Here is a 20,707-nt window from a genome sequence, read left to right on the forward strand (position 1 = left end):
AAGCTGCTTTCCTTGAGTCCCACGCTGCTGTATCGCTGAAACCCCATAACTGCTGATGGAACTGCACTCAGCATCACCCCCTTCCTGAAATAAGCAATTATCTTCTGACTTTGGACAAGCAATGTTGGCTCTAGAGGACAGATCTCCCATTTCCCTGACTTCCTCAGCAGTCTCCTGGTTTGGCTCCGAAGGCTGCTTAAACCAGATTGAACCTAGTGTCAGCAGGCACAACTCTATAGAAGCCAGGCTTGAATTCAGTCCCGGAGATATTAACCAACCAATCAACCTTCAGCTTTGCTGCCTAGGACCTTAAGTGTACAGCTGGAGCAACTTTCCCTGCCCAGTTTGAGCAGGTTTGGATCATTAGGTGGGCATATGTTTTCAGCGGGGCAATAGTGTCAGTAGATAGCATTCTTCTCTGAGCTCACATCCTCAGGTGGCTCTGTATTGCCTCTAACACATGGCACTGCCTATTGTGTTGATCTTTTTCTGCATGAATTAGCATGCAAACCGTGTTTTGTACAAGGTTTGATTTCTATAATTAGACAACTTGCAACACCAAAAAAACTAATAATGATGGGGATCATCCTTTGACAGAGGCTTTGTCCTGAGAGGAGTTTCTCTGCTCTATTGTAAGGAAAAGAACTTGGATCACCGGTAAAACAGAACGTGTTCGGCATTAAGAGTAAATGTGTTTGGAATTAGATTCTTTTCTCAACAGGTACTTGGATGTATAAATATCTTTAAGGGCATTGCAGCTCAGGCCATTGCCTGGCTTAGTATAGTTTTCTTACATTATTATTTGGCTGACTCTTGTAGAGGTTCCACGTCCTCTGTAATGCATGGAAAAAACTGTGTGCCTTTATGTACTGAAAGGATTTAGTAGCAATCTGTGAAGCTTTTGCAAGTCTTCAGGAGAAAGAGAAAATTTCTGGAGGTTTATGTTGTCAAGAGCTGGTAGTTGTCTGCTTTCACTATTCAGGACAATGTAAATTAATCTTTTCCCCGCGAGGGAGGCATTGTGGTTCTTACTGCCTTCAGAGGCTGCAGTTAACTGCCCGCTCAGGCAGCCATGCCAATGGAAAGCCTTTTTTTTTTTTTTTTTTCCCTTCAGTCACTGCATCTAGCCCGATGCAAAAGAGCCATTAAGGATGAATATGTGTTGGAATGATTGTGGTGGTGTGTGTGAACAACAAGAAAGCTTATGCTTTCTTACATCCAGAGCTATTGTGCAAAGGTCTAATTTCTTTCTACCTCCTTGGGGGAGGATGGTGGGTGGGGAGGCAGCACATCTGCAATGACTCCTAGATGAGAGAATCTGGGGCAGGGAAAATTAAAAACTTGCTTTGTAAAGCCTACTCTTCCAGTACAGTTTGCTGGTATGATTTCCATAAAATTGTTGAGCAATGGATGGGGCACCTGTTGATGGTGGTGCCAGTTTATGTTCAAATTACAAACCAATCCAGTTAAACTGGTATCAAATGCTAATCCAATCTTCTTTCAATGGCTGAGTCAGAATCTGATTTTAAAGTGTGTTTTCAAAGAGGCACTAATATAACTTTGATTAAAGGCAAAGATTGCTCTTACATGTTATTCAGGGTCTTTCTTTGAGCAAAGGAGTGCAGGGCAGAGATAGCTGAGCTGGCAGGGAAAAGCAGTGTTTATCAAACTGATATGGTAGTAGTGTCTCCTGACCCAAGTTCCAGCCTTTGCCTACTACCACATTATGTAAATATAGTAGCTTGGGATATATCTTGTAGTGTGCCATCACTGCAAGGTGTAAATTTGCTCTTTGTGACATATGTTGAAAGGAGTTGTTTAATGAAGAACCTCTGAGCATGGTGGGCAGAGCTCTGGGAACGTACACCTGGATTCCACTTCTGCCTCTGGTCTTTGTACTTTGCTTTCCCTGTCATCAAAACGGGGTAGAGGACGAAGAAGGAGAGAGGAGTTTAAAATTTATCAGATCTGAGTACAGTATTGTTCATGTTCTCCATACAGTTCAGATTCTCAAGGCATTTCAGAAGAAAAGTTATTCTTCCAGTAAAATTAGCCAAACCTTTTTGGAGCATAGAATATGGTGGTTTTGAAAACAGTTTGCAGAGCTTGAATCTCATACAGATGTTAATGCCTACATTGATGCATCTTGTGTTTTTTCTCTTAAGTGAGAGACTGAATTGAGTGAGTTCAGTATTTGTATTTACCCAGAATGTAATATTCTGCAGAAATCTTATTGACAAAACCATTTTGGATACATTGTACAGACATTTTATGTAAATGGCTGCATTGTTCTGTGTCTGTGTGAACTGCTTCACATCTCTAAATAGAAGAGCTATTCTAGGCAGGTTCTCTCTCTTTCTCTTCCAATGAAGATTTGGGGAGCATGGAAAAGAAATCACTTTCATTTTAATCTTGGTCTGGCTATTAAATTGAGTGCAGTTAATGGAAGACAGGTCAATGTCTCATGGGAATCTCCCTGGTTGTTTCCTACCTGGAAACAAAGTTCTTCCAAGCCCTAGAAAAACTCATGTCATTCAAAGTTCTGTTCAGATGATGATAAGAATCTGTTTTGGTGTGTCTTCTACATGGTAGCTGGCATGGAGACTGTTAGCCTGACACTTCTTAAAAGTTACTGTGGTTCACTTCAGTTACCTTTATGAAACTGCTTAACAGCAGTTAGGATTGGATGAATTCAGCCTAGGAACAGCTTCTTGTTGCTCATGCTTTTGTATGCCCAGACTGAATGCAAATATGGGAAGGATGAGACCTTTCAAAAGGCTACCGTGCAAGCAGATCAGTGTCTGGTCTGTAATGGTTATTTTCTTGGATGTGCATCACTGACAGACTCTTGGTAGCACGTGCCTTCGGTATGGGTAGGTTTCTTGAAATAATACTGATGTGAGGCGTAAGTCTTGTGCTAGCCTTCTGCATAGGTGACAGCATCAGCTTTGGAAAGAAGAGATTAAATTATGCCTTAGTCTATGCCAACTTCGTAGATTTCGGAGATATTGCACTGGCATAACAGAAAGCAAAGCTTAATGCGCATTTTCCCTTGGTGAATAGGAGGGAGGAGACAACTGCTGTTTGTCCATCACTTCCTTGCATGCTGTTGTCATGATAGCCTTTATGATAAACTGCAAATGGGTTTGTCGTACATTTGATAGCTGTGCATAATCATGCATTTTCAACTACCTGTTAAAACTACATTTCAGTCCTATCATGTCTTTTGTTCTGTTTCCTACTCCAACTCATACTGAGTTAACATCCAATTAAAATAGGTGGGTTTATCCCATTGGTTACTGACCTGCTCCTTCCCAGAACTGATGGTGGCAGGTCACATCTGTACAAGACAGAAGCTGTTTGGAAAGTACTGCAACTTTCACAGTAGGAAGCAGCACAGAGTAGGGAACTCACTACTCTTGTCCAAACATATCTCTGCCTTTCAGACATTTTTCCCTGAACCAGTACTGCCACCAGATCCGTGAATATATCCACAACCTTTCTCTAGAATTGCTTTATTTGGTGGCTTAGTGACACTATAGCATCTTTGAGAAAGCAATCATGGTCAAATTTTTTAAACGGGACTTCAGGTGAAACAGCAGAGGCAATGTGGCTCAAGGCCAAATTTCCCAGCATGTAGCACTGTCACCCATAGATGAGGGAAGGTGAACTATAGTTAGTTTACTTGCAGCTGGCTCTGGGGGTGAGAATTGCTGGGAGCTGTGGCTATTCCACTTAAGCCTCAAACAAAACTACTTAACTCGCTCTGTTCTCAGTGGTATTTGCTGTGGCTCCTTCAATGAACTGCTTAGCAACACCCAGAGCAAATCATGTACTTATTTTTATACCTACCAAATTGGTATTGGCACAGAGCGTGTAAGTTGCTTTAGGACTTGGTTGCATTGTGTTTGCTTGGCTCTTTAATTGTATGCTTCCTGGGGCAAAACTTTTGTTTACTGTGCTTTACTTGGTGGTGTTCTGACATGCTGTAAATAAAATATAAGCCCTCATAGGCTCTCTGCCTGCCTCCTCCCATTGTTCCCACAAGAGCGGCTGTCACTTAAGATGTTTCTTAAGGTGAGTTTCTCCCAGTTCTTGGGAGATCTGGAGAAGCTGGGTACTCTACTTTTTTCCTTGATGGTGTTAGAGAAATGCCTCTGGGGAGGCTCTCAGAGAGGGAAGAAGCAAGTCTTGCCCTGAAAGTTCCCTAGTTCAACTCTCAGCGGACTGTAAACTGCTTGCCTACCGCAGACTTAAAAGGTAGTGTGTTGCAGCAGTGCAACCACTGCATTGACACAGGACTTGGCAACAGCCAAAGGATTTTTGCTGTCAAAGTCCAGAGCAACCACTTGCAGGAGCGGTTTGCGCGGGTAGTACTACAGCAGTGACTAAACCGTGTGCCCCCGGTATGCCCTCCAGCACACCAGGCCAGGGCAGCAGTCCAGCGGTAACTGGCTCTCCGAGCTGCTGGGGACGGGAGTCGGGCACGGGACGGGTCAGAAGTGGGGCGGCAGACCCCACCCCCCTTCCTCCTCTGACCACCCCACGCCCACGGCTCCGAGGAGCACCACGACGGCAAGGGAGCCCCGACCCCGCCCCGGCGGGCGCACCCTGGGGGCTACCGGGCAGGGCGAACCGGCCACAGCCCTGGAGGGCCTCTGCTCCAGGCCCCGCCGCCCGCAGGAGCGGGCGGTCTCGGCCTGTGCCTCGCACTGGCGCGGGTCTCTGCAGCAGCGGCGAGGCCAGGCAAGCCCTGCGGACGGGCTCGGGGAGACCTGCCGCTGCGCCCCTCCCCGTACCGGAGGGCTGCTCGGACCTCGCCAACTGCTTCTCCAGGGCATTTTTGAGCCGCGCCTGGCCCGGCCCGGCCCGGCCCGGCCCCCACTCTCCGCGGAGCCGCTCGCTGCGCCTTTAACGACGGCGGCTGCGCCGCGGCGGGTGGGCTGCGCGGCGGGACCGAGCGGCGCGGCGGCGTCTCCCGGCCGCGTCTTTCAGCGCCGCAGGCGAGTGGGCGGTGCGGGCCGTCCGCCGGGAGCAGATGGGGTGGCGGAACGCGGGGCGCCGGCGCGCCGGGAGGGCCTCGCGGGCGAGCACCTGACGCGGTCGGCGACGGCTTTGCTGCGAGCGGGCAGCCCTGAAATGGCGAAAGCTCCGCGCCCAGGTGAGTGCTGAGCCCGCACGGCGGGATGGGACAGCCCTGAGAGGAACGCGGGGCGGAGGCAGCCCTGAGGGGAGCGCGGGGCCCCGCGCCGCGGGAAGTGAGGCTCCAGGGCGCTCCCGCCCACCGGCGGCCGCGCGGGCGGTCCCGGCTCCGCATCCGCCGACCCCGCTGCCGGCCCACCGTAACGGTAAATGCAAACTTCTGTGAACGAGACGCAGGTGCATTTGCCCTCCTCGTCTTTTCCGAGCGGGGTCCGCTCTGCCTTCGGCGCCTGCGTCGGCTGGTGCCGGTGGTCGCGAGAGTGCCGTGCGGGACTGCAGGGGCATCGCGGGCGTCCGCCCCGGTCGCCGCAGTCTGGCCTCCTCCCGGCTTTCCATCCCGGTGCTGGGCCGGGAAGGGTTTCTCCCGGCTCTGGAGGAGCTCCGTGGCTGCCGCCTTGTGGCGCCGATGCTCGCTGCCGCCTGCTCGGGAGAAATGGAGTGGGACGCAGCAGCCGTAGGCTCTTCTGAAAATAAGAAAGGTGTGCTTGTTGGGTAGGACTTGCTGAAAGGAAAAGGCAGGTGCAGTCTCTCTTGCGCCTTGCAGGTTCACGTGTTTTAACTCACGCTTCCTCCAGAGTCTGAGCAATTTGGAGGTCGGTTTACTGGGGCCAGAGGGCTTGGGGATACTCAGCAGCAAAGCCCTGATGCCCCATGCCTGGTGGCAGTGGCAGCAGCAGCCCTGCAGCAGGTGGCATATACAGCAGGTGTGCATGAATGACCAGTGCCAGCTAGCAGAACAGATGAGAAACCTCTTGCTGCTGCAGAAGTGGCTTTCTTCTAGGTTGCACACGGAGCCCATTGGTTTTGAAGGTGAAGGTCTAACTGCTATGACTGAATGCCTGCTGGTCTGTATGTGAAACTTGCCTGGTGTTTGGTGCCAATTCTTGGCACAGCTTTACAGCAGCATGGTAATATTAAACCCAAAGCTTTTGCCCAGCAGTGTGGTTTTTTTTTAATATTCCCCCAAAATAGGCATGGATTGGTGGCAGCCCAGAGACACAGTGCTCAGGAACATGAGAGCATCAATAATTTCAGAAGATGCAAGTATAGTATTGAGTATTGAACTAAATGGTTGTTTTTCATCTTTGGAAGATGAAGATATAATCAAATGGGGAAAAAGTCTCATTGTTTTTTCTTTGGCATTGGTTTGCAGTCCTTTTAACTTGGGTAGCAAAATAAGAGAGCATTGCTTTCACTTTCATTGGTACTTGAGTAATGTAGCCTGCACACAGAGCTTGCTTGTTCAAACCCAACTTTGCACAGGAATTTTAAAGGATGGTACTTCTCTTTGATGTGATTCCACTCACTTCACTAGACAAAATATGACTTTTGATGCCAGCTTTACGATGTTGTCACTACTTCCTACTGTAAAGAAAAGCAAGAATTGACCATTCACAAAGGAGCTCTGGCAGAATATATCTGGGTTAGGAGCAGGGGAAATGTGCTGCTTTTATAAATTGAACCTACTGAGTTTATCGATGTGAGCTGGAATATGCACAAATATAGAAATGTTGTGGCTGTTTTGCTTGTACGTACCCTGCCTTGCAGCCCCTGCCAGTGTTGTAGCCTTATCACAAATACAAAGAAAGACCATCATTCTAGTAGCCATGAAATCTGCTGCTTGATCACTGTTGAATGACACGTGTGCTTATGAAGGGCTTTTAGAGGTGGTGAACTTGACTCATTTGAGTAGCCAGATCTCACCTAGTGGACTCCAAATCTTAAGCGCTTGGAAAAGTCTCTGCACAGAAATGCTTGGACATTTGCAGGATTGTAGGTTGCAAAACCACATAGCAGCAAATGCAGATCACTACCTGACATGTTCCTGTGGGGGTGGTGTGGTATCTGCTCTTCATCTCCTACTTCATTTTTTAACAGGCAGCAGTGACTCAAAAATGCCAGATCTTCCTCAGAAAGCCAAAATCTCTGTACTGTGAAAGTAGAGCCTTTCAGATGTGATGCAGGCAGTCCACCTACAGTCATTGCAGGAAAAGGTTAGAGAATATTCATATCTTCTCTCGTTTTGGGGAGTGAGTTTGGAGGAGGTGATGATACTGAGAGGGAGGGTGAAGTTAATTTCTGCTTTGGGGAAGCTGGCATCTGAAGCATCAAGAAACAGCTCTAAGAGATGTACCACATTTACAGGAAAGCTTGATCTAGGATTTGGAGCCTGAACAGCCATGTTAAACCTCCTCTCTCTCTTCCTCCATCTCACCAGTAATCCCATAAGGTACAAGACTGGAAATGTCACTGGTACCTTAAAATAGGGGCTTAAAGGCCTGCATGGCTTAGTTTCTTGATTTGTTTCCTGTACTCAGTAAGCAAATACATGCCAGTCCTTACCATCTGCTGCAGAACTGCCGGTTGAAGGATGTACAGAGTAGGTAACTGGGGACTTGCCGTTGCTGAATTGCTATGAGATGAAAGACGCTGAGTGAGGAATGGGAGAGAGGAGTTGGTTATATTGGGTACTTCTGACCACAGTGGTGTCTGGACTGTTCTTTCAGTTAGCTCTTTCACTTGACTTCTTGACAAGGGAACCTGCATTTTTTGTGGACTTTCTTCTGCCTTTAACTATGTCTCTGGCTTTGTCAGCTGTGCTCTTTGCTCTCCTTTTGATTTTTATTTAGGGACTGGTGCAGACACAATAGGAACAAAGGGAGCTCCTGACCCTTCCCCCTTTCTAGCCTTTCCTGGTATCTGCTCCATCTTGCTGACTGTCTTCAAGCTGCTTCTCCTCTCCACTTCCTGTCCCAAGCTGCTTTCTTTCCAAAACTGACTACTTCATTCTTCCCTTAATGCTTCCCTTCACCTTTCAGTTTTTCCTTTGTACCTGTTGACCCTTTTCCCACCTTTTAGAAATCCTGTCTCAGTACACTACCTCTGTCAGCCCAGGACTGCTCTCCAAGGGAGTATTGTAACATTTCTTCTCTGGGCTGCAGCTTCTCTGATAAACTTAGTGACTTTGTTCACTCTAAGACCCTGCTTGCTTTATTGCCCTTTCAGGATTACCTTTCTTCTCCTTTTCTCCCACTTACGTGCTCCTGACTTCTTGCCTTTCATCCTGCTGCCTCTTAAACCAGGAACTTTCTCCTAGTACTTGTCCTCAAAGCTCCCACTTATGTCCCTTTTAATTCTTCTTCTTCTGTCCTCTTTCTGAAGTGCCAACAATGCTTCCAAGTCTGCAATTCATAAGACTGTAAGCGTACACAGATTTCAGCAGGGCAGGACTCAGCCTGTACTTAGAGTACTGCAGGTTCATGAATGGAAGGTATGGTTTGATCATCTGGTGGCTTGCTGCCAACAGTAAGAGAAATCTTGCGTATTTCCACCTCTTTCCCATGCCAGCTCCCAGGCTCCCCCAGCTCTTCTGAAGGCTAGTTCTGGGAACCAAACAGGTGGAAAGTGCTTCATTATCTTAATTTTTCAGAAAGTTTGTCTTCTGCCAGTTTTACTGTCTTTACAGGCTCAACTGCAGGGTCAGGTGACTGCCCTCCCTGGTGGGAAGAGGGAAACAGGATCACATCCTTTATAAGCAGCTACCAGTTAGGCTGGTTGGACGTCTCTCCCCCCCTCCATTGACCTCCTACTCCTTTATTTGGCTCCCTATTTTCCTCCCCTCTCCCCCTTGGCCTGCCACTCTTTTATTTTCTTCCCCCTCTCTCCTTTGGGGCTCCCCCTTCCCCACGCTGGCTCCCCATCTTCCTCTGGCCCTGTGCACTCACCCCCTTGGCTTCCTGTTCCTCTTCTGCCTCCCCCACTGGCCAGCCACCTGTTCCCGCTCCGGCCACCCCCTGTCCTGTTGGCCTTGTGTGGTGCTCTCCCCCTCGGCCTTTGGCCTCCTGCTGTCTCCCCCTCAGCCCACCCCTCCCGCTTCCTGTCACTGTCAGCCTCCATCTCTCCCCCATCAGGTTCTCTTTTTTTTTTTTTTTTTAATTTTCCTCCTTCTCTCTTCCACCTGTCTGGCCTCCCACTTTGCCCTCTGAGTGCTCTCCCCCTTGGCCTTCCACTTTTTTCTTCCCTGTCCCCCTTGGCCTTGTATGCTCTCTTTCTCCCCGACCTCCCTCTCACCTCCCGCTTTTATTTTTCTCGCTCTCCCCCTGTGGCCTCCTCCTCTCCCCCTTTGGCCTCGCATTTCTATAGGCCTCCCACTCTCCTCTCCCAGCCCCTTCCATTTGCAGCAGGTTTCATTTCAATTTCAACTGATTTAATTTTGGTTCCAGTCTCTGCTACAGATTCATTGTGTGACTTTGGATGAATTCTGTGTGGCCCTGCTAACAATAATGGCATATATGGTCCTTCTTTTCTGGTGGTCTGTGCACAGGTGAAGGCTTACTCTGAGCATACTTTAGTTTTCACTCTGGAATAATTGGAGGGAGGATCAGCATCTCCAGTCTTGCCTGAGCTCCTGAGTCTGAGGATTGCCTCCAGTAGTTAAATTCACATCTTCTTAAAGTACGTCTTCAGTTTTACGTTTGCCAAAGAAGAAATTAAAAACATAGCTAGAAAATAACAGTGGGTAATTTTGGCCTCCAGTAAGTCTTAACTGCGTAGTCACTAGGTAACACTGTGTGGGTAGCTCAGTTAAATCACTTAATGGGTAGGCAGGAAGCATTTGAAACCAGCAGAACAGAAAGAAGTATTATTATGCAACAGCAGTCAATGGCAACAGCAAAGGTCATTCCTTCTACCCAGCATCTCTTTCCAAATGGAAAAATGACTTGTGCTTTTTTAATTTTATTAGGAAAACCTTCCCTGAATTAAAAATGGTCACAGTTCTAAAACAGGTTTTGACAAGTGGAAATGTTTTAATCTCTGCAACAGAGTCTATTTTTGATTATTTTTTTATTGAGATTAATTCAGTCTTCAATACTTTGCTATGTAAAAGACTGAGTTTTCAGTACCTATGAGAACATTGTGTGCTATTTTGTCTCTGCTAACTAGATTGGTGTGGTAGTATTCAGGAGTGCTTTTTTTACAGTCTCCTGTCTGTGGCATGTGCTTATGTCTATGCTTGATCAGCAAATGCTTATTACCAACCAAAAGATGTAGCGAACTGCTGGGCCTGCTGCAAAGCTTGAAATCTGTAATACTATGACAGTGACGTGAATCATACTGAATTAGTTTTACAGGAAGGCTCACTGCTGTAATCACATCCAACGAAAACTGCTGTTCTTATCCCAGGCTGCTTGAATGCATCTTCCTGGAAGGTCGGGTACAAGCACACCTGAGCCTGGATGGTCTGTTGGACTAGCCTGGTACATTAGTGATACTGCCAGTGCCCATGAGGGGCTGGTATGACTGGCATTCAGATCAGCCTGCTTTCTTTCCATCTGTCCTATTTGCCTGACAAGGTAACCATTGATTCATGCATTGTTAAGGAGAAGAGGGCCTTTAGCAGATGCTGGGGTGATTATTAAACTGACACTTCTGGACTGTGCCTACTGTTCTGCTACTCTGCCCTCTCACAAATATGCTTCAGGTATAAAATCATTGCTATTTCATTCCCAAAGTGTTTGTGCTGATCCTGCTGGTGAAGTTCTGCTGTAAGCAGTGATGACTCGAGTTACGGTTTTCTTTTTCAGCTGCAGACAGTGTTTGTAAAAGCTAATTCAAGCCGAGGAGAAAGCAGAACCAGTGAAGAAAGGTAACATGGCTGTTTCACAGCAGGGCTAGGCTTACTTCCCGGTGCATTTGTAAAATGACTTTTGAACTCATTAGATCCAATGGCAGAGCCCTGTATCTTGGTAAAGTGTGCTGTCCACTAGAGGACATAATTTCCGTATGCAAACGTTCCTTCTGTATTGCAGAAGGTATTACTGTGCTCTGCACACATTTCATCTCCACATGTATTGCACCTAAAGAACTGGGGCCTACCGTGTACAGTATTGGTTTATTCTAAGTCAGGAATGGAACACATAGATGCCTTTTCTTTCTCCTGACTTGATAGGCGTTTTAAATACGATCTTTGCATAACAAGTAATATTGAAACAGCATTTTTGGTACTGGTAGCAGAGCGTGTGGAATTATTGAGTGACAGCAGTGAGCTGTTCTGTCTTAGGATGCTTGGGACTTACAGAATGAGTGGGTCTTGGACACCAGGCCTTTTAAAATGATAAAGGAAAGTGGTTAAATTAAAGTCAGGAATCACTAGTATTAGCTATTCAATTTTCAGAGGAAGACCTTTGTTTCTTAAAGTGTTTTTCAGAGCCTCTTAGGCCTTACTTCACTTCTTGTCTGTTTTTCTGCTTCCATTTCCTTGGTTCTGAGAATGTTGGCTACAGACCAGTAGGGTCACTTTAATTCCTCTTGTGTTTTTTTTTTTTTTTCTCTCTTTTAGAAACACCCTCAGATCACGTGGAATGAAGTGTGCTCATGCACTGCTTAATTATCATATCACTGCCAGTTTGCCACATTTCTTAAAAAACAAAACCAAAAAAACCCCTGCCTTTGGAAAGAATTTGGATTTATGTCTTCTGACCAGGAGAAACTAGACCTGATTCTTCTCTTATATACACTTTTCAACTACTGTTGATTTCAGCAGGATAATTTGCTCATGAAACTATGAGAAAATGAGCTCTGCTGGTGTTTGTGGGTGAAAGTGGAATTGGCCTTTCCCGTGGCTGTTCTGCTCCTTAGGTTTATTTGTGGAACATACCAGAGATTGCATGATCATAGTGGGTTTTTTCTTCTTATTTGGATGGATAGCATTAGAAGCTGCTGATACATGAGTGGGAACTATTTCTTCTGCAGGTTGCTGGAACTATGTACAGTCACTAAACACCAAGGATGAAATTTGCCTCACATCTAAATTTGGATGAGATCTGCAGAGGTGCAGTCTGACTTGCCGTCAAACAGAAGTACGAGTGTCACATAATAGGACATGGAACTATTTCTGTAGCAATTCTTAGTCAAGTAAGATCCTGGATATTCCTAGGAAGAGTGTTGTGGGGGGTTTTTTGGGTTGTTGTTGGGGTGGGTTTTTTTTTTTGTAAATGAGGGTCAGAGCTGCTAAGCATTCTTCAGGGATGAGTTTAGGTGCTCATTCAGGTGTGGGGTCAGTTAGCTATTTTAATGCCTATTGCAACAGGATGCAACTGATTGTATCTGCTGCTCTCGCCCTTATGGAAGCTACTGCTGTACAGGATATAGGTTTCCGTTGTGATCCTTATTTATACATCTTAGTGCTAAAGAAATCAATATCTAACATGGGTAAATTGGCTATTGAGCATATTATAAATCTAAAAATCTTACTTTAACTGATTCTTTTTCAAGAACATTCAGAAGTGACTTTACTTTTAATTAGCAATTTATATAATAAGAGCTACTGTGAGGTTGGGGTATATGGTGAAGTATGGTGAATCACAAACCCAGATCTAGTATATCCATGATGTGGAAAATTGTTTTCTGTAGGTCCTGCAAGAGTTGTCTTCATGCAGCCACAGAAAAATTAAAATGTGAAATGATTTAGTGCAGGGAAAATCAAGAGAGTGCTTTTCAAAGTTGCATTTTACTCATGCATCACATCACCTCATCTCACGTCACCAGATCACAGATGCAGCAAAGTATCAATGGAATTCCAGCTGTTCTTTGTTGAAGGAAAAAAGCAAGACTTTTTTACAGAAGAAAGTCACTGATTGTAATCTTAATTACAATTAGTGCTAGCCTAACTAGAGAATTCAGCTTCTGTGCATGGTGCTGTAAGATGGCTGTGCTTTTGTCTTCTCCCCTGCTGTTACTGTGGCTCAAGGCAAGCCCCCAGTCAGCTCCCTCTGTAACAGGCAAGTGTAGCAACCTGCAGTACTATGCAAAAGAAAACAGTTTAGGTAGGAAACTTTGCTTCTGCTTCTCCTAGAAGAAAAGTACCTGTGCGTTTCTGTGAACTCTCCCTCTCCCACTTGGAAATGTTCCCCTTATATCCTACTGTCAGTCTGTCGTGCCTATGGGAACTACTACATGTGCTTCTAGTTCAACTGTTGTGACTGGCAAATTAGTGATGTAGTGGGTTTCTGTTAAAGGCATTGTATTTCTACATGGTTTCCTCTTCTGTCCTCAGAAATTGTGATACTGAACAACTGAAATGAAATGTAAGTTGCTAGCCTGCTTGCAAAAATTGCTGAAATCTGGCTGCTAGGAATCAGTCAACAAATATGATAAAGTTTGCTGACATAGAAGCATCAAGTGTCATTACCAGCGAATTAGCCTGTATTTTGAAGTAGGGCTGGTCTTTTCGTTCTCTGAAATAAAATCATAAAATATGCAACAGTTGACACTGTAAATCAAATCAATGAGTCCAGGCAATGCTAGTATCTAATGCAATCAAGAAATGTTAATAGAGTCCTATTAAGGTGGCTAATGCTAATCTGTTGGCACAGAAGGAAGCAGACTCAATAAGACTAATGTATTAGGGTGATGCAATGCAGTCCAGCCAGCAAATAAATGTAGATGTGAAGAACTGCTGCAGTGAGCATACGCAGACTTGTGCTGCTGACTGTGGCTATGTTTAAGCTGCTTCTAAATCTAGAAGCATTCCTAGTGCGATATAATAAAACTGATGCTCCCAAGGGCTTTTCTCGTAGCCAGAAGTTATGCCTGGAGATTTGTGACACTTTTCCCTGCCCTCCCTTCACATTCTGCATCAAACTCCAAGGTCACTGGAAGTATGGGCCTTCTTTGTGGGGCCAGCACTTCTACTGATTTCCAGCCAGGCTAGTGGCAGTTCTTCTCCAGGGAGCTGCTGTTTTCTTCAGAGTACTTGTGAAGTCTTTACAATTTTATATTTATACAGCTTTCTCCGTTCCTTCCTTCCCAGCAAATTCTAGTGGCTAAAACGGAAAGCTTTTTGTTCTGGCAAAAAAGCAACAATCCCTGCAAGGCCTTTTAGGCTCTGCTTCAGCCAGAAGTTCCTTCAATTTTACGTTATTCATCAGGAGATACTTAATCCAGATTAAGTAACACTAGAATGGTGTTGGTTAGGGAGATGTTTGTGGTCTTTGGAATTTAAGTTGAAAGTGTTAGGGGAAAAAAATGCCCTCCCTCGTGGGAGGTGCGTTTGTATTTACTTCCATTTTCCATGGGCAGCATGCTGTGCTTGGGGTGAACACCTTAAAGCTGCCATGCCAGCATTGGCTCTGTAGCTGAGGGAAATGGCAGTTTCCACTTTTGGACTGGGCCTTACTTCCATGTATGAAACATTCCTGGAAGCCACTGCATACAACACTAGGGAAGTACAAAGCTGGGAAATGAACAACTTTCCATGTTCTACTACTGCTTATAAGCATAAATTACTAGTGAAAAATTTAAAAGTGAATAGATTTGAAGAGAAGCTTTGAATATCTTAACGCCTCCAGAAGGGGAATGATTAGATAAAGCAAATGACCTGAAACACCTTAGAGCTGTTTTATCTGTGGGTCATGCACCTCGCAGCACTGCAGTGCTGGCACTGAAATTCAGTGCTGCTACATTTATTTCTTCCCATGTTTTAGTGCTTTTAGATTTCTAAAACTTTTTTTTTAATCTGTATTGTGTGCTTTCATGAAAGCCTCTGTAGGCAGGTGTCAAGATTTCCATGCCTTTGCTGTAAAGATGATACAGTTCCCTTAAGACTTGGGAGCTTGATAGTCTGTGACCAACGGGATGTGGATTAGCAGCATGCATCTACTGCATCTTTAATAATGTTCTGTGCAAAGTGTTGCTGTGCTCTTCCCAAAGGAGCGTTTTCTTCATTTTCCTAAAGTGTCTCCAGTCTTTTTCCTTGAGTTGCAGGGGCTGATTTTTTGCATATGGCTTGACAGGAGGTACAGTCAGATACTTATCACAGTAGTTGCATGTGTCAAGCATTGTCTTCCAGCAGTCCCTCAGATAAGTTCTTTTCTTCTTGTAACAATCCAGAGTTCTTTCCAAAGAAGCAGCAGCTTCTCTTACTAGGGTTTCTACAGAGTTTCACAACAGCTTCCCCATTAATTTCCCAGCTTCTGCATCACAGGTCAGGAATTGTGACAAAACGAGCTTCTGGGTTTTTTGGCTCTGCATAATCCTCCTTTCTAGCCTGGTACTTGACCATTCCCTGACAGTTGCTGGTCTAAAAGAAAGCATGAAAGGGTGGAGGAAGGGATGGGACAGTGGAGCAGGTAGTGGAAGAGTCCTGCTTTGTGAGGAAATTGGAAGGAGATGGCTTTCTTTGTCTAGCAAAATGGAAGCCTGATTTCATTGCTGTGGATTAGGTTGGTGAGTGGCCAGGACATTGAAGAAAAGGTACTGAAACTGATGTTGACTGTAAACCAAGTGGGTGTAGAGCAGCCATGAAGACATCAAGACAGAAAATAAGGAAAAAGTTTCAGACTGGCAGGGTAACAGTGTATGTAAGAGCCTCCTGGTCAGAATAATGAGGCAGTCCCATCCCTCATGTCTTTTTATGAGGGAGCTTGTGCAAGTTAAACAAATTTTCTCTTGTGGTGCCACGTAAGCATGCTAGACAAAAGGTACATTTCAGCCTTATGTTCCTATGACTGTTCTGTTCAGCACACCTTGGCTAATGGTGTAACAGCTCATCTCCAGCACAGTGAGCAGGGAAATGACTTTTTTTTTTCTGTCAGTGGGCCCAAAGGTAGAAACTGTCCCAGCTGGTAGTTGAACAAAGTCTGCTGCTGTTGTTGTTTCATGAAGGAATAAAAATGGAGAATGCTGAAGAGAATACTCTGCCTAGCACACTGCATTTTGGAACACTAACCAAATTTGCGCCAATATGGAATCCATAATGCAGTGGCAACTACATATGAACACCCTGTGTGTGAATGCTCTGTGTACTTCTGTGGTGGGTTGACCTTGGCTAGCTGCCAGGTGCCCTGCCAAGACACTTACCACTCCCCCTCTTCAACAAGACGCCCGGGGGGGGGGGGGGGGGGGGGGGGGGGGGGGCAGAAAATATGATGAAAGGCTCATGGGTTGAGATAAGGACAGGGAGATAATTCAGCAATTACAGTCACAGGCAAAACAGACTCAGCTTGGGGAAATTAATTTAATTTATTACCAATCTAAATTAGAGCAGGATAATAAGAAATAAGAACAATCTTAAAGGACATTCCCCCCACCCCTCCCTTCTTCCTGGGCTCAACTTCACTCCTGAATTCTCTACCTCCTCCCCCTGAGCAGAGCAGGGGGGTGGGGAATGGGGGTTGTGGTCAGTTCATCACACATTGTCTCTGCCGCTCCTTCCTCCTCATGCTCTTTCCCTGCTCCAGTGTGGGGTCCCTCCCACAGGAGACAGTCCTCCATGAACTTCTCCAATGGAGCCCTTCCCATGGGCTACAGTTCTTCACAAACTGCTCCAGCATCGGCCCTTCCACAGGGTGCAGTCCTTCATGAGTGGATTGCTCCAGCATGGGTCCCCCATCGGGGGGGGACACCCATGGGGGACCCATGGTCCTGCCAGAAGACCTGCTCTAGTGTGGGCTCCTTTCCATGGGGCCACAAGTCCTGCAAGGAGCCTGTTCCAGCGCAGGCTCGCCATGGGGTCACAGCCTCCTTTAGGGCACATCCACCAGCTCTGACGTGGGGTCCTCCACGGGCTGCAGGTGGATATCTGCTCCACCGTGGACCTTCACAGGCTGCAGGGGGACAGCCTGCCTCACCTCGGTCTTCACCATGGGCTGCAGGGTAATCTCTGCTCCGGCGCTTGGAGCACCTCCTTGCCCTCCTTCTTCGCTGACCTTGGTGTCTGCAGGGCTGTTTCTCTCACATATTCTCACTCCTCTCTCCCAGCTTCTGTTGCGCAGCAGTTTTTACCCCTTCTTAAATATGTTATCACAGAGGTGCTACCAGCATCGCTGATGGGCTCAGCCTTGGTCAGTGGAGGGTCCGTCTTGGAGCTGGCTGGAACTTTGTTGGACATTGGGGAAGCTTCTGGCATCTTCTTACAGAAGCCACCCCTGTAGCCCCCCCACTACCAGAACCTTGCCATGTAAACCCAATACAACTTCATAGCTTTCTCTGGTGTAAACGTAGATTAACTCTTTGACCTTGGGCTTTGGGATCAGAGTTGAACATAAAGTGCAGGAGTCCTGAGAGCAGTTGCTACCATCACCAGAGTGGAAAAACCTGTAGAGAACAGCTTTTGATTCTGACAAACTGTGCATAACTCAGGCATCTTCTGCATCCCATCAAGTTGCTACCAATGAGATTTGGCTGAGGTGCAGGACAGAGCAGGATTCCGCTGACGATCAGAGTAAGTAAGTAAATAGTCATCTTTGTTAGGACTTCGAGGGTACTTAAGTGCTTAGCCATCTTTTTGAGGGCTTTGATTAGGGATTGAGGTACAGTTTTTCACTTGTCTTTATATTTGGGGCTTGTACAGGTTATGTGAAAATCTGCATGTGCTCATTGCTGCATTACATTGCTGTGCCTCGAGACTCACATTCTTCCTGGCTGGATGGGTTTATTTTAAGGTTATTACTGAGAAACAGGGTTGTTTTGTAGAAACATTTTAAAATTGCCATGCATGAAGTCAGTTGTTCTCTGTCTCTCCCTGCCTTGAAAAATGAAAACAACCTTTCTAAGCCTAAAAATGAGCACATCAGAAGATATTTTCCCCTACTGCCAAAGAGTAAAGAAAAGAAAAAACAAAAGAGAAAACAAAAGAACTTGGGGGTCAAGAGAAGAGAGCAAAACCCAAGCAAATTGGATAGATTTACGGGAAAGAACAGTTATTAATACGAGCAGATGCTGCACAGACATCGTGCATTGCTTATTACTTAGAGGTATGGATGAATTTTAAGCCAAGACGGTGAATTTATGCAGTATCAGTGAGCTTTTCTGGGTGGCACTGTAGCTCATTGGGTGTGTATTGACTTAACAGAATCCGCTTTACTTGCACATGGAGTTCTTGGCTGTCTTTGTTGATACTCAAGATTTTCCAATAATTTTGGAAAGAAAGGGAAGAAAGAAAATCATAACAAAAACACCTAACTCTTGTTTTCACTCCCTTTTGTCTTTATTACATCTTGTGTGCTGGATGGCTGCCTCCAAAGTACATCACAAACATATTAGGCAAATATCTCTTATGGAACTGTTCTTCAGTGCAAATTAAATTCTTTAAGATTTGTTTTCCTTCCCTTAAAGATGGAATGTGGGCTCCATATTGTCCTGGTTTCGGCAGGGATAGAGTTAATTTCCTTTCTAGTAGCTGGTACAGTGTTTTGGATTTAGGATGAGAACAAAGTTGATAACGCACCAATGTTTTAGTTGTTGCTAGGTAATGCTTACACTAGCCAAGGACTCTTTAGTTTTCCATGCTCTACGGGCTGAGAAGGCTGGAGGTGCACAAGAAGCTGGGAGGGGGCACAGCCAAACTGGCCAAAGGGACATTCCATACCATGGGACGTCATGCTCAGTACATAAACTGGGGAAAGCTGGCCGGGGGGGCCGCTGCTCGGGGACTGGCTGGGCATCGGTCGGCGGGTGGTGAGCAGTTGTACTGTGCATCACTTGCTTTGTGTATTATTATTATTATTATTATTATTATTATTATTATTATTATTATCATCATATTATTATTATTATCATTTTATTTCCATTATTAAACTGTTTTTATCTCAACCCACAAGTTTTTTCTCACTTGTGCTCTTCCAATTCTCTCCCCCATCCCACCGGGTGGGGGGGAGTGAGCGAGCGGCTGCGTGGTGCTTAGTTGCCGACTGAGATTAAACCACGACAGTTTTAAAGACTGGTAAGTTTTGAAGTTCATTTGCTCCTCCTCCCTCCCCAGAGCCTGTTTGCTGAACAGTGCCAGTTGAATGAGTGGAGAAGCAAGAGTTAAGTAGTTGCAGTAGTACAGCAGGCTCAGTCTGTGTTTTGAGTGTGCACAACTATCTCTAGAGGCTTGCTGTTTTTACCCTAGTCAGATTTTGTCTTTCCAAGTTCCAGTCCCGCTTTTGGTATCTGTGTGATGGTAACTTGAACTGAGGGAAGCTAAGGAGAGGCTTCCAGCTCAAATTTTATGGTCTTGTCAAGGTAACTTAGCCCTAATTACTGAGATAGGTCAAGTGCTTAAGCTTCTCTAATTCGGATATGAAAATGTGAGCTAAACCCAAACCCTGGCCCAAGAGCCCTGGTAACAGTCAGTACTAACGAACCAGAGGGTATATACAGGTAGAAAGCCTTGTCATACATGAAGGGATGTCTGCCTGTCTAGAGATATGGGGATAGATTTGTCACTTGGATTACTCTGCATAAGCACACTTTTTATAGAGCAGAAGCTGGCAGGATGCTTGTGTTACCAAGAATGAGAACATTAAGCTGCTCAAAAAAAAAAAAAAAAAAAGCTCTAAGATTGTTGCAGATACATCTTTATACTCATTTCATGACACTTGGTGCGGTGAGGCAGTCTCTCTGTGTGAGAACTAGGCCCTTGGTGTTACAGTAAAACTGGGGTTGCCCCATAGTTTGTGCTTTTCTGCATGTTTTAAAACATGGAAAACAGTTTTATTTTCTGGAGAATAGCCTGGCTTAAGCTGCTGTTAGTGTTACAGGAAAAAATTATTCCCTGGAACATCTTCCCTTTCAATTTCTTGATGCTCACATTTTTGTTTTCTTGCTGTTTCAAGGTAATTCTTTTCCATTTTATGGAGACAGCATTTTTATAAACATTGTGTTAGAACCTGTACTGCCCAATGACTGTGAATGTGGTGAGGTTTTTTTGTTTGTTTTGTTTTCTATTGTTTTTCTTTTAATTGCCACTCTAATGAGTAAGAAACAAGAGTTCAGAGTATTTTATCTTCCTCTGATGCTTTTTCAAGCACACGGTGATGACTTTGGAGACTTCTCTCAGCATTAAAAGGAAGGCATTTTGCCTCTTCTGGCACATTCATGATACTTGACATGCCTTGACAGTAGAAGGGCATGAGAATGAGTTTTTGCTCTGAGGTAGGAGAATGAGGATTAATAAGATCTTTTCCAAGAGCTGTCTAATGGGACCAGCTTGTACAGTTGGCTCTTCCCAGAAGGTTATGACGACTTTAGCTTTCTTGACCTGCACAATAGAGAATATCTGTTAGTGGGGCTTTGCTGTGTTTTCTACCTTGTGTATCATTAAGGCAAAGGCCAGCTTGACTCAAATCAGTTTTGGGAATAGCATGTCAAAGGAGTTAACATTGCCCAAGCATGCTTATGCTATACTGTTCTGTATGGGGTGCAGAAAGTTTCTCAGGCCAGTAGGCCTGCTCTAAGGATTGCAGGCTTGTTTTGTGACAGTGGGTGGCAAGCTTGCTGTTGCCCAACTGCCAACAGTCAGCTTCTCTAGCTCTTCTGCATGTTGCCTCTTCTGCTTATAGTTGGTGAGTTTCCTCAGCTAATTCCTTTCCTCTTCTGCTGAGGTTGTGGCATCACAGCTACTGAAAGAGTGAATTGCATTATAATGAACAGCCTGCAGATGACACATTGTCTTTGTGAACATTAAAAAAAGAGCTTTGTTATCTCCAGCTCAAATTATGACCTTGATGCCAGGTGGGGT

The 20,707-nt window shown here is 45.4% G+C and overlaps 1 protein-coding gene across 4 annotated transcripts in view; it reads left to right on the forward strand.

Annotated features, from left to right (window-relative positions):
- Positions 1 to 5,042: 5,042 nt before the first annotated feature.
- PITPNM3 (PITPNM family member 3) overlaps positions 5,043 to 20,707 on the forward strand; it is a 147,625-nt gene continuing 131,960 nt past the window's right edge. For all 4 annotated transcript variants that reach the window (XM_076354776.1, XM_076354780.1, XM_076354779.1 and 1 more), the window contains exon 1: positions 5,043 to 5,161. In XM_076354776.1, coding sequence (XP_076210891.1) covers positions 5,140 to 5,161 — 22 coding nt within the window. In that variant the 5' untranslated portion in view covers positions 5,043 to 5,139. The remainder of the gene's footprint in view (positions 5,162 to 20,707) is intronic.

This window comes from Aptenodytes patagonicus, chromosome 17, assembly GCF_965638725.1.
Source record: "Aptenodytes patagonicus chromosome 17, bAptPat1.pri.cur, whole genome shotgun sequence".
Lineage (NCBI taxonomy): Eukaryota > Metazoa > Chordata > Aves > Sphenisciformes > Spheniscidae > Aptenodytes > Aptenodytes patagonicus.